At 41.4% G+C, this 12813-nt stretch overlaps 1 protein-coding gene across 2 annotated transcripts; it reads left to right on the top strand.

The window, feature by feature from the left end:
• Positions 1-3072: 3072 nt before the first annotated feature.
• On the top strand, positions 3073-12721 carry ltv1l (LTV1-like). 2 transcript variants are annotated; one of them, XM_045690409.1, is made up of 11 exons: positions 3073-3410; positions 3842-3973; positions 6570-6776; positions 7396-7483; positions 7623-7755; positions 7990-8215; positions 10745-10872; positions 11049-11191; positions 11392-11444; positions 11685-11885; positions 12209-12686. In XM_045690409.1, exons 1-11 carry the CDS (start codon positions 3408-3410, stop codon positions 12320-12322), a joined length of 1428 nt encoding a protein of 475 aa, XP_045546365.1. In that variant the 5' UTR covers positions 3073-3407; the 3' UTR covers positions 12323-12686.
• Positions 12722-12813: the final 92 nt, after the last annotated feature.

The following is a 12813-nucleotide window of genomic DNA, read 5'->3' as shown; positions in this document are numbered from 1 at the left end:
TGTAAATAAGAATTTGTTCTTAACTGGCTTGCATCGATTCCTGTTGTTCATTAACGATTAGTTTGGTCGTCTGGTCTTTACCAACGGAAGATGGGGAACACATGTATTAGGGAAAGGGGGATACCTAGTCAGTTGTACAACTGAATGCATTTCACTGAAATGTGTCTTCCGCATTTAACCCAACCCCTCTGAATCAGAGAGGTGCGGCGGGCTGCCTTAATGAACATCCACGTCATCGGCGCCCGGGGAACGGTGCTCAGGTGTTGCTTTATTATTCAGGAACGTGTCAAGACCTGACCCTCAGAACCTACCTTCCCTGTTGACTCATCTGTAGGAAAGATTTGTTTGTCATTTGGTCCATTCAACAACAGCGATTTTAACCTTGTTTCAGCAGGATGTTGTATCTATACCTTATGTCATGCCTTATTGGAACGCTTTTATTGATAATATCTGTCGGGAAAAGGTTTGGATGTTGCCACACACATACCTACTTAACTAAATTAAGGAAGTTTCCTTTAAAATTAATTCATAAATACATACTATCCTGTTAACCATTATTTGAAGAAGTTTAAGAAAAACTCAGATTGTACCTTTTGTAATGACCACCCAGAAACCGTTGCATTTGGCATTGTATTCATGTAAGGAAACTGTGGCAAGACATCAGTATATTTATAATTGAACACATTTATGAAGATTTTACACTATTGTTGAGAGATGTACTGCTTGGATTCTTTACCTACGATAGAAATAAGTTGAAACAATTTTATGTAATTCATTTCATTATTCTTTTGGCCAAATTTCATATTCACAAATGTAAATTTATAAACACAAATCAAATCAAATGTATTTATATAGCCCTTCGTACATCAGCTGATATCTCAAAGTGCTGTACAGAAACCCAGCCTAAAACCCCAAACAGCAAGCAAAGCATGTGAAAGAAGCACGGTGGCTAGGAAAAACTCCCTAGGAAAAACTCCCTAGAAAGGCCAAAAACCTAGGAAGAAACCTAGAGAGGAACCAGGCTATGAGGGGTGGCCAGTCCTCTTCTGGCTGTGCAGGGTGGATATTATAACAGAACATGGTCAAGATGTTAAAATGTTCATAAATGACCAGCATGGTCAAATAATAATAATCATTGTAGTTGTCGAGGGTGCAACAAGCACGTCCGGTGAACAGGTCAGGGTTCCATAGCCGCAGGCAGAACAGTTGAAACTGGAGCAGCAGCACGGCCAGGTGGACTGGGGACAGCAAGGAGTCATCATACCAGGTAGTCCTGAGGCATGGTCCTAGGGCTCAGGTCCTCCGAGAGAAAGACAGAAAGAGAGAATTAGAGAGAGCATATTTAAATTCACACAGGACACCGGATAAGACAAGAGAAATACTCCAGATGTAACAGACTGACCCTAGCTCCCCGACACATAAACTACTGCAGCATAAATACTGGAGGCTGAGACAGGAGGGATCAGAAGACACTGTGGCCCCATCCGATGATACCCCGGACAGGGCCAAACAGGCAGGATATAACCCCACCCACTTTGCCAAAGCACAGCCCCCACACCACTAGAGGGATGTCTCCAACCACCAACTTACCGTCCTAAGACAAGGCCGAGTATAGCCCACAACGATCTCCGCCATGGCACAACCCAAGGGGGGGCGCCAACCCAGACAGGAAGACCACGTCAGTGACTCAACCCACTCAAGTGACGCACCCCTCCCATGGACGGCATGGAAGAACACCAGTAAGCCAGTGACTCAGCCCCTGTAAAAGGGTTAGAGGCAGAGAATCCCAGTGGAAAGAGGGGAACCGGCAAGGCAGAGACAGCAAGGGCGGTTCGTTGCTCCAGCCTTTCCGTTCACCTTCACACTCCTGGGCCAGACTATACTTAATCATAGGACCTACTGAAGAGATAAGTCTTCAGTAAAGACTTAAAGGTTGAGACTGAGTCTGCGTCTCTCACATTGGTAGGCAGACCATTCCATAAAAATGGAGCTCTATAGGAGAAAGCCCTACCTCCAGCCGTTTGCTTAGAAATTCTAGGGACAATTAGGAGGCCTGCGTCTTGTGACCGTAGCGTACGTGTAGGTATGTACGGCAGGACCAAATCGGAAAGATAGGTAGGAGCAAGCCCATGTAATGCTTTGTAGGTTAGCAGTAAAACCTTGAAATCAGCCCTTGCCTTAACAGGAAGCCAGTGTAGGGAGGCTAGCACTGGAGTAATATGATCACATTTTTTGGTTCTAGTCAGGATTCTAGCAGCCGTATTTAGCACTAACTGAAGTTTATTTAGTGCTTTATCCGGGTAGCCGGAAAGTAGAGCATTGCAGTAGTCCAGCCTAGAAGTAACAAAAGCATGGATTAATTTTTCTGCGTCATTTTTGGACAGAAAATTTCTGATTTTTGCAATGTTACGTAGATGGAAAAAAGCTGTCCTTGAAACAGTCTTGATATGTTCTTCAAAAGAGAGATCAGGGTCCAGAGTAACGCCAAGGTCCTTCACAGTTTTATTTGAGACGACTGTACAACCATCCAGATTAATTGTCAGATTCAACAGAAGATCTCTTTGTTTCTTGGGACCTAGAACAAGCATCTCTGTTTTGTCCGAGTTTAAAAGTAGAAAGTTTGCAGCCATCCACTTCTTTATGTCTGAAACACAGGCTTCTAGCGAGGGCAATTTTGGGGCTTCACCATGTTTCATTGAAATGTACAGCTGTGTGTCGTCCGCATAGCAACACATTTTCTTACCTTACAAAAGAAATTGAACTATATTTTAAGACAATTAAATACTCTATTAACAAAAAATCTGTTAGAATTATAAATGTATGTCTGTCCCTTAAGGTCCTGTAATGTGATATTGTACCCCCTAGCCCAATTGTCCTTTGTATATTATTTATATATATACTCGTGTTCCCCCATGTACTTTCTGTATTGATTTGTTGTTAATTAAACTAAATTATAATAATAATATATATACAAAAAATAACTGCCTTGCGCAGAACGACAGATTTTTACCTTGTCAGCTCGGGGATTCCATCTAGCAACATTTCGGTTACTGGCCCAACGCTCCTACCCGTCAGGCTACTTACATTCCAGTTGCTTGGTTTTCAATTAACAATTATTTCATACAGAGAATACATACTTTGACAACATAATATATTAATACAAATTCAAGAATGTATAGCAATCTGATATAACGTATGAAGTGAACAAACTACACCCCTTTTGTCCTGTGAAATGGTTTGTTCCAAAAATGGTAGAAGCAGCGTGTGAGGAAGGAGTCGGCGTGGATAAACAACATTGACAATTCTATTTAAATCCCCGTAAATTACAATTTTAGCGCGAGATAAACTGTAACAAACGTTTTTGTAATTTTTTTAAAAAAGTGTGTTCACAGCGGTCCAATTGAACTATGGTAAGCACACTTTCAGCTGCCAACGTTGCTTTGCTAGCTTAGCATGCTATATATATGTCGACGAATAGGTAGCTGACTTACTAACGTTACATACATAATGCCAACTGTTGTGATTGTCAATGACTATTAAACCAAATGTGTTAGTTAGCTAATATCTGTTCTTTCAAATGTGGGTGTGATTGATAGCTTTAGCAATAGCCAACCAACTAGTTTGTGTGTTGGTGTTTGTCGTTAGCTAACTAGCTAGTCCAACAACAATTTACATTTCAAAACAGTTCTTTGTGTACTGCCTAACCCTCATGTACAACGGGCTTGTGATGAACAGTGACCACTCAACACAGGTCACTGGCATATTGCTGCATCTGAGCCTGATACAGTTGACCCTAAGACTGTGTAACAAGTTACATTATCTACATGCCTTTCTTTTCTAGCCTAATAAAAGGAAGAAGGCATTTATTGACAAGAAAAAAGCGGTGACCTTCCACCTGGTCCACAGAAGTCAGAGGGACCCCCTCGCTGCTGACGAGAAAGCACCGCAGCATGTCCTCCTACCCGCACAAAAGGTAACGTGTTAGTACAGTGGTTCCCAACCTTTTCCGGTTACTGAGTATGGTTACATGCACAAAATTATGAGATTGTGTATAGTAAGATAAATATACATTTGATTAAAACATATACATGTTTTGCAAGAAGAACAATTCCCCTAATAATCCCGTTTACATGGACACGTCTGGAAAGGCTACCTGTTGGCGCTCTGATAAATGCCGAAAATCGCGATTCAAAATAAACGTTCTACCACAGTGAACATGTTATTTTCGAGAAGCATATTTAATTCTGAGTTTGGACATGTACAGTTTGTATGTGAAAACTACTTCTAAGACGCATACGTTCAGTTGTACCTAACTCACTTCATTCGTGCTAAAGGAGGCTCGCTCCGCTGGTGCTTGCACATGCGCAGATCAAATACACCGCTGGAACGCCGATTAAGGTGTTTTACATGTCCAACTAATTTGAAAGATTACTCAGAAAAGCATGTGTTTTAATCGGCGTATGTTTACATCGATTATGACCTTATGTCGATTAAGATAAACAGAGTAAGGTGTTTACATGAGTATTGCATAGAAAATGTACTCACTGTACCCAGGGGCGAAAATCTGATATCAACTTTGGAGGGGACAATTACATGACATTTTCTCAAGAGCAATTCCTGAGGGGGACACCAAAAGTAGTGCTGTAACACATAGCCTACATTGTAATATGGTAAATGTATATTGAGGAACCAAAGAAATAAGGTGTTTGCCGTACTCTAACTACCGGTACCCAAAACTACACAACTAATCACAACAGCAATACCATTGCCTTTAACAAATCTTAGTTCAGTCACCAGTTTAAGTTGAGAGTGGGGGTATCCATGGCATTTTCCAATTATGTTCCTATTTTACAAGTAAAAAAATTGAGAACCTTTCATAATGTTGCCAAACAAAGACTCAACAAACTTACCTGAGACTCCCTGTCTCTGCCAGTCTGTCCCTGCATATCTGTCCCCAACTCTGCTGTCTGTGTGCCATCTGTTGCCTGCTCTGCCTAATGACATCATTGTGAAGCATTTCCATTAGAATTTCATTTCTTTCTTATGAACATTTTATCAACTAGTCTTTGAGATATTAGGCTACTAGGGTTCTTACTTTGCGTTTTGGTGTATTGAAAAATACTCTGATGTCCGTCTTTTATTTTTCTGCCATTTTTCTACCTGGCTGGCTGGCTAGCTACACACACAGTGTGTAGGTTATTTACAGTAGGAGATGGGCTTCTATCATCTTCAATCATTCTATTTGGGCTTCGATCTAAAAGGTAGCTAGCAAATGTGAAACGGATTAAAATGACAAGAGTTGACAGCTGTATGAGTTCACCATTTACACAACATATGCTGCAACCTTTTGTAATTTTAATAGTTTGTTTCATATTGGCTGGCTTCCAACAATAGCTGAATTTGCAAAGCTAGCGAGCACCAATTCAGTTTCAGTGATGTTTGCTATAATCTTTGCTACCCGGGTTAAATAAAGGTGAAATAAAATAAATAAATAAATAAAAGTTCCCGTGCGACGATTTAGCTTTTGCAACGAGACCATTAAATATATTTAAGACAATGGTAGAAGAGAGTGTAGTTCAGTTTGGATTTCAGTTTATCGCTAACCTTATCACAGGGACTTTGAAGCACTAACTTACATCATCTGCATGCTGATCTTGGAATAAATTGACGATAGCAAAGATTCCATCTTTGACGACGCCACATAAATGGAATAGGTACTAGCTAGCTTAATAGTTAATATTTGCGCGCTAGCTCTGCATATTCAGCTAGTGTGTGTGCGCGATTGACTGAATTAACCTCACGTCAGTTACGTGCATTGAGTGCCTATCAGACAGTAGATACGACGTCTCTGTTACCTAGCAAGCTAAGGAACTGGCAGTGGATCCAACCATTGTGAGGCAAAGGGTGGGGGGGTCGCAATCTTTTGAAACTTAAAAACGCGCTATTAAGTGTCTATAATCAGCACAATTGCTTTCATTGCGTATTATTAATATTATTTAAATTACATAGTTATGTTTCAGTGATATATTGGGGGGGACAAATCATATTTTTCCCAGGATGGGGGGGTCGTGTCCCCCCCCGGGATTTCCGCCCCTGACTGTACCATCAACTGAATTTTGCTCTGCCCTGAGTACCGCTGGTGCTTCAACATCTGCATTGTTTGCTGTTTGGGATTTTAGGCTGGGTTTCTGTATAGCACTTTGTGACATCTGCTGATGTAGGACGGGCTTTATAAATACATTTGATTGAGAGTCTTATCAAGTACCTCCAGGGGTTCTAGTACCCCTGATTGGGAACCACTGTGTTAGTACATGTACCAGGCTTTACTAAGGTATTTAGTGTTGCAATGGAAGAAATGCTCACAGTTTTCATCAAAAGACAATATTGGTTACAATATTTAGGCTGCTTATCCTAGTAGAAGAGTTAAACTTCAAGTCAAAAACATATTTGTTGAAGATATTAATTGGCCAAGGACAACCAAGATATTTGGTGCATATAATCCTGCTTTATATGCACAATTGTATGTTTTGTGTCAGTCTGTAACCACTTACTCTACTGTCTGTGTTCAGGTGGAGGTGGAGAAGCGGCAAGAGGAGCAGAGGGAGTTTGGGGTGTTTTTCGACGATGACTACAACTATCTGCAGCACCTGAGAGAAACGGTTCGGCCCGTAGAGTGGGCTTCATCTGGCAAATCACAGAGAGGCAAACGTACCCATGACTTCCATGATGGGGATGACAATGAGGAATATGAGGAAGAGGAGGAAAAGGTTACTCCTGTAAGTTTAGCAGGAGGTCCAGTGGTTGTTCCTGAGTGGAACGGTTGTGTAAATGTTTGGGCTATATATTGGACCAAACCGCTTATGGTGTAAATACAAGGTAAAGTAATCTGGTCCTTTGTTAACAATGTAGCTAGCTGGAGTAGTTTTTAAAGGTTGGCATTTGTGAGATCAAATTTCCCCAGTTGTGACATGTCAACATATGACAGTGGCCTTCATGATGGGGTGGCAGGTAGCCTTGTGGTTAGAGCGTTGGGCCAGTAACAAAGTTTGCTGGATCAAATCTGAGAGTTGACAAGGTAAAAATCTGTCGTTCTGCCCCTGAACAAGGCAGTTAACCCACTGTTCCCCGGTAGGCTGTCATTGTAAATAAGAATTTGTTCTTAACTGACTTACCTTAGTTAAATAAAGGTTCAATTAAAAACAAAAATCATATTGTATAGGTTGTGGTAGGAGTGATAGTGGTAGGATAGGGTGTGGGGGCAACATTAGCTATCATGACTACATTTCTGTGAATAACCACTTTGCATTTTATAGCCACAGTGAGTAGGGTAGGCAGTTTTTTTTTAGGTAATTGTGATAAATGAAAGTATTAAACATGCTTTTGTAACTTCAGCAGACCGTCTCCTTCAACTTGCCCTCCTCTGTGTTTGCGTCAGAGTTTGAGGAGGATGTGGGAATGTTGAACAAAGCTGCCCCCATCTCAGGTAAGAGGCCTCTGTCAGTAACAAAACTGAACTCCAGAAAGATGCCATTTTGGGTTCTTTGTTTTATGGCCAGGTTATTATTCTAAATCAGTGAATTTTTCAAGTTTTTAACTCTTGTCCCTCATGTTTTGTCTCAAAGGACCCAGGCTGGACATGGACCCAGACATTGTAGCTGCTCTCGATGAGGACTTTGACTTTGACGACCCAGACAACATGCTGGATGACGATTTCATTTTGAAGGCCAACGATGTCAATGGAGCTGTTGGTGTGGGGTAAGAATATATACTTTATATCAGTTTAATTTGTTTTTACCAGCCCTTAGTCCCATTAATTTGGGCTATACCAATCAAGTTACAATTGTTGAGAGCGAGGATTGCTTTTTGTGGTTTCAGTTTCTTACTGAGAGCTGGTTAACATCTGCTAATTGAAGTCCTGTCACAATAAGGCGGTGCTCTCCCAAGTCTCTTTGTGCTGTTGGAAACCTCTCTCTGTCTCTGTCATTGCAGTGACGATGATGAAGAGTGGGAAGATACAGAGGAAGGGGAGAGCGACTCTGAGGGGGACGTTGACTCTGAGGGCGCTGTCTCTGGTGATGAGGACGGCGAGGGGCACCCCAGGGAGTTCATGTTCATGGACGAGGAGACGAAAACTCGCTTCACAGAATACTCCATGACCTCGTCAGTCATGAGGAGGAACGAACAGCTCACGCTGCTGGACGACCGCTTTGAGAAGGTCAGTGAACCCTGGACATCCTTTTGGGGTTTGGACCTGGGTTGCATTTTGTGACCTTTGGTAAAAGATAAACTGTGAGTGACTGGCTGATCTAACAGCATAAACACTCTGGTAGGGCTGTGGCGATCACAATTTAGTCAGCTGTTGATTGTCAAGCAAATAACTGTTGGTCTCACGGTAATTGACATAAACACATTTAGCCTCTCCTTGTCTAATACACGTTGGGTTTTATGTTTTGATTTTTAATACATTGTACGGCTGCATGATGAGACTCGAAGGATGATTTTAAATAAGTTGCTTGAAAATGCATGAGCTCTGCTTTGTTTTTTTCCACAACCTGTACACAAGCACTTGATAATGCCTTGAATTTCACGGCGGCATCCCCTTTGTGGCCGTAATGCACCCTAAAAAAAATCCATGCCTTTTGCGGGCCCAGAGTGCTGCGTTGTGCCCTTCTCCCTGAGTGCGCTGTACAATCCGAAGCGTCTAACTCACACGGCTCTCCGTCACATGACCGGGTCTTGTTCACAGGCTACAAGTTAAGACAGACGCAACTGCGGGCGTACTTATCCAATTCCGAGGTGCATATTGAAGATCTTGGAAGAGCTGTCCACATTTACTTTTTGTCAGCCAACAAGATTAGTAGGCCTAAAGAACAGCAAAAGCACTGGCCTATGTCAATCTACTATCTCCCATAGTACGAAAGTCTTATCTATTCTGTGCGTGAAATAAATATTCCAAACATAGTCTGGGACAGTTGTGGGATGCAATGGATCCCAAATTAATACAACCACTAGCATCAACAAAAACTGTTTTATGCAATGTGGCTGAAGCAACAGATCAGAACGTTTAGCTAAAAATGTTGATTAAACTATTCAGCTATTTCTTCACATTATAAGCGCAAATGTTCCATTAGCGGAAAACACCTTTTATCAAAAGTGACCGCAAATGTGATTATGTACCGTAAATTCCGGACTATAAGCCGCAACTTTTTTCCCACGCTTTGAACTTCGCGGCTTAAACAATGACGCGGCTAATATATGGATTTTTCCCGCTTTCAAATTTGTGGGTCCTGGCAGCGTGGAGCATTGTCAAAAAATCCACTATCATCAACGGGTTTCGAAAGGCTGGACTGCTGCGTGTTGAAGAGGGCTCAGCGGGGGATTTGCCTCCGGATGAAAGTGACGAGAGCGACAATGAAAACGATCCAATATCGGATGAAGCAATTCTGAGGCTATTCAACTCCGACACCGAAGGAGATGACTTCAGTGGTTTCAGTGCACAGGAGGAGGAAGATAGTGACCAATGACTTTCTTGGTAGGCTACTGTTTACTGCTAATTTTTTATTTTTGGTTACAAGCCGTGTTTCGTTAAAGCCTATTTATTTTTGTTACAAGCCGTGTTTCGTTAAAGCCTGTGTAAAGTTCATTTGTTTCAATGTACCGGTAGGCACCTGCGGCTTATAGACATGTGCGGCTTATTTATGTTAAAAAAATAAAAATAAATGTTTTTAATTCAGTGGGTGCGGCTTATATTCAGGTGCGCTTAATAGTCCGGAAATTACGGTATGTAATGCTTTTATTGTTAAGGTGCATTCTTATGGCGTAAATTATCTTCCCCAAACGTGAAACTCACGCGCTGCTTATATATGCCAGTTAGGCTCTACACCCCTTGTAAAGCAGATTAATGTGCTTAATTTTAAGTAGTTATTTGGCCACTTTAGTTGCGATACAAACCTTATTACAACATATAGGCCAATGGGCTAGGCTACATGAGGTGTGCAACTAAGTCACACAAAAAAGATTCAAAAGTGATAGGCTAATATTGTCACCCATCAGACTATTCTTGATTTAATCTTGTCTTTACATATACAAAATAACACGTTAATTTTTATTTTATTTAGATTTGACCATTATCATGTGTCAACACGGGCAGCGGGAAAAATACATGTCATCTATGCACTTAAATAACGAATGGGGGACGCTTTTCCCCGTGGTTTATTTTCATGCCAGCCAGGTAGGCTATACTCCTGTTGTAAAGAGAAGCAATGTGCTTAATATTAGGAAAGTTGAGAAATAAATATCGTAGGCATAGCCTATAGAAAGCTGATGGGATCCTATTTTTATTAGTGCTATCACGCTGTTTTCTCCCCCAATTGCATAGCCTATAGAAATGTGCTGCAACATGAGCTCATGGTCTCTCATGAAGTGTTTGATTACATTTTTGAATATATTTGCATTGATGTCAGAGTGATTAGAGGGAAAATCGAGTGCTGAGTACCAGACAGTTTGGTAGGCTACTAATGACCAGCAGCCGCTTGGAGAAGCCTAATTACCGTGACTAAACAGTCATGTGGAATTTGACTGCCTTCATGACTCGTGACCACCGGTGTGGCGGTAATATAGTCACCAGCAGCAGCCCTACACGCAGGTGCTGATTTCAACTAATGATGTTCATTTAATTCAAACAATTATTTCAATTAATATCATTGTATCGTTTTCAAAACTTGTTTCTTTCTGTCTCCCATAGTTTTTCGAGCAGTTTGACGAGGATGAGATTGGGGCCCTGGACAACGCTGAGCTGGAAGGGCATATCGAGCCAGACAGTGCACGCCTGGAGGAGGTCATCAAAGACTACTTCAAACAGAAGGAGTTAGAGTGAGTGTGAGTGTGAGTGTGTGTGTGTGTGTAAGTAACTCTATAGCCATAACAATACTCGTAGATAAAGACAGAAGTGGAAGTCCTCATTGGACACAATGGATTACCATAAGTCTTTGTGTATGTGTGCTTAACAATAGATAATGACAGTAATTGAATCAACTGCATTCTTTCAGCTACCAGAGGCCTGATGCCCTGGGTCCTAAAGAGCTGCCAGTGGTGAGGGAGGAGGAGGAAGATGAGGATAAAGAGGAACAGGAGATGGAGACCATTGTCCTGATGGCACCAGCAGAGAAGTGGGACTGTGAAACCATTATCAGTAAGTGAGTCTACTAACCGTGTTGCTATTACCTCTGTCTGTTCAGTAACTAACACTTTAAGATTGCCATTGTAGTACATGCCTGATGACATAATTCTATTCTGATGACATACGAATTGGCTAGATGTTTATTACCATAATAAAATCATTTATTTTTTTATGAATATTTAAATCCTTTCTGTTTTTCTTTACTATCCAAGGTACCTATTCAAATTTTTATAACCATCCAAAAATCATCAAAGATCCACCAAAGGTAAGAAATGTTTTCCTCTGTCGGGTGTTTGAGCAACGATAATGGAAAGAAATACATTGTCACGTATTAAGTTGCATGTCTAACGTTCAACATTTTGAGAGGCTTTTAGCTCGTCTTCCTACCCAACATTAGCTACTAAGTTGTGAATTCAAGGCATCAGCTCAGGGCCATTGTTGCTGTTGATATGAGATGCTACACAGTACTTACCGATAGTGGTGTATTTCTATGTTCTCTAATCAGGCCAAGCCCATCCGAGTATCCACCAGGACAGGCATTCCTCTGGACGTCCTTCCCGGGAGGGGCCTGACAGCCAAGCAGGCTGAGCGCATGGAGCGTATCAACGACTCAGACCTGCCCCGCGTCGCCACACAGCCCAGACCTCGCGAGGAGAGCAAGGAGGAGCGGAAAGCCAGGAAACAGGCCATCAAAGAGGAGCGCAAGGTAGGTTACTATACTCACGACTAATAGTTCTGCCTGGCCCTCCCTACTGGGTGTTCATGTGGAGAATTCATTTATTATTGGCTTGGTAACTAAATTGTTGAAAAAGCTCCTGGAACAATGGTCAGAGGTTGGAATACTGTGCTTCATTTAATTATCACTAATATATATATCACATTCTATAAAAATTAATTTATTTATCACATTCTATAAAAATAAAACAATGTGTAAGTGTCATCTATGAATACAGTTCAAGTATTTAGATATCTTGTAGAAAGCTTTTTGTCCTTCACCATTGACACCATATTGCTTGAATGTTTCTACAGGAGCGAAGAACAGAAAAGAAGGCCAACAAAGAGGCGTTCAAACAGGAAAAGGTCTATCAAGAAAAACAAATGTTGAACCTGCGTTCCAACGTCCAGGGTCTAAAGCTGTCTTAGCTGCCCAAATGGAAGATGAATTGGGACTGACTTTGTACTCATCCTCTTAACTGGATTACTGATGGACAACAACCCTGCAACTGCCATTTTGCAGAGGACCCCAACACAAGAGGACTATGGGCCGTGTGACATTTTTTTGTGAAGTGTTCAGAGATTGATGTAGCCTGGTCCCAGATCTGTTTGTGCTCTCCCCAACTCCTATGGTTGTGAGAGTCTGCAAGACTGCACAAACAGATCTAGGACCAGGGCAATTCAGATGTTTTTTTTTTTTTTATATAGATCAACTGTTCTGAAGGTAGCATGTCAATCATCAGAGTGCAGTTCGCAAACCATTCTACCTTATACAATAAAGCTAAAGATTCTTCCTGGGGGGGTTTTATTGAGAAGAATTTCAGAAAATCAAAGTCTTTGGATATCTTTAGTAAATACTGAGTCTGTTTGATTTGGAGTAGTGTGTCATTCAATTATATTTCAATGCCCAACAACCCAAA

This window comes from Salmo salar, chromosome ssa12 (genome assembly GCF_905237065.1).
Source record: "Salmo salar chromosome ssa12, Ssal_v3.1, whole genome shotgun sequence".
Lineage (NCBI taxonomy): Eukaryota > Metazoa > Chordata > Actinopteri > Salmoniformes > Salmonidae > Salmo > Salmo salar.
Note: the sequence above shows the minus strand (reverse complement) of the source record. Positions and strands in the feature narration are given on the sequence as shown.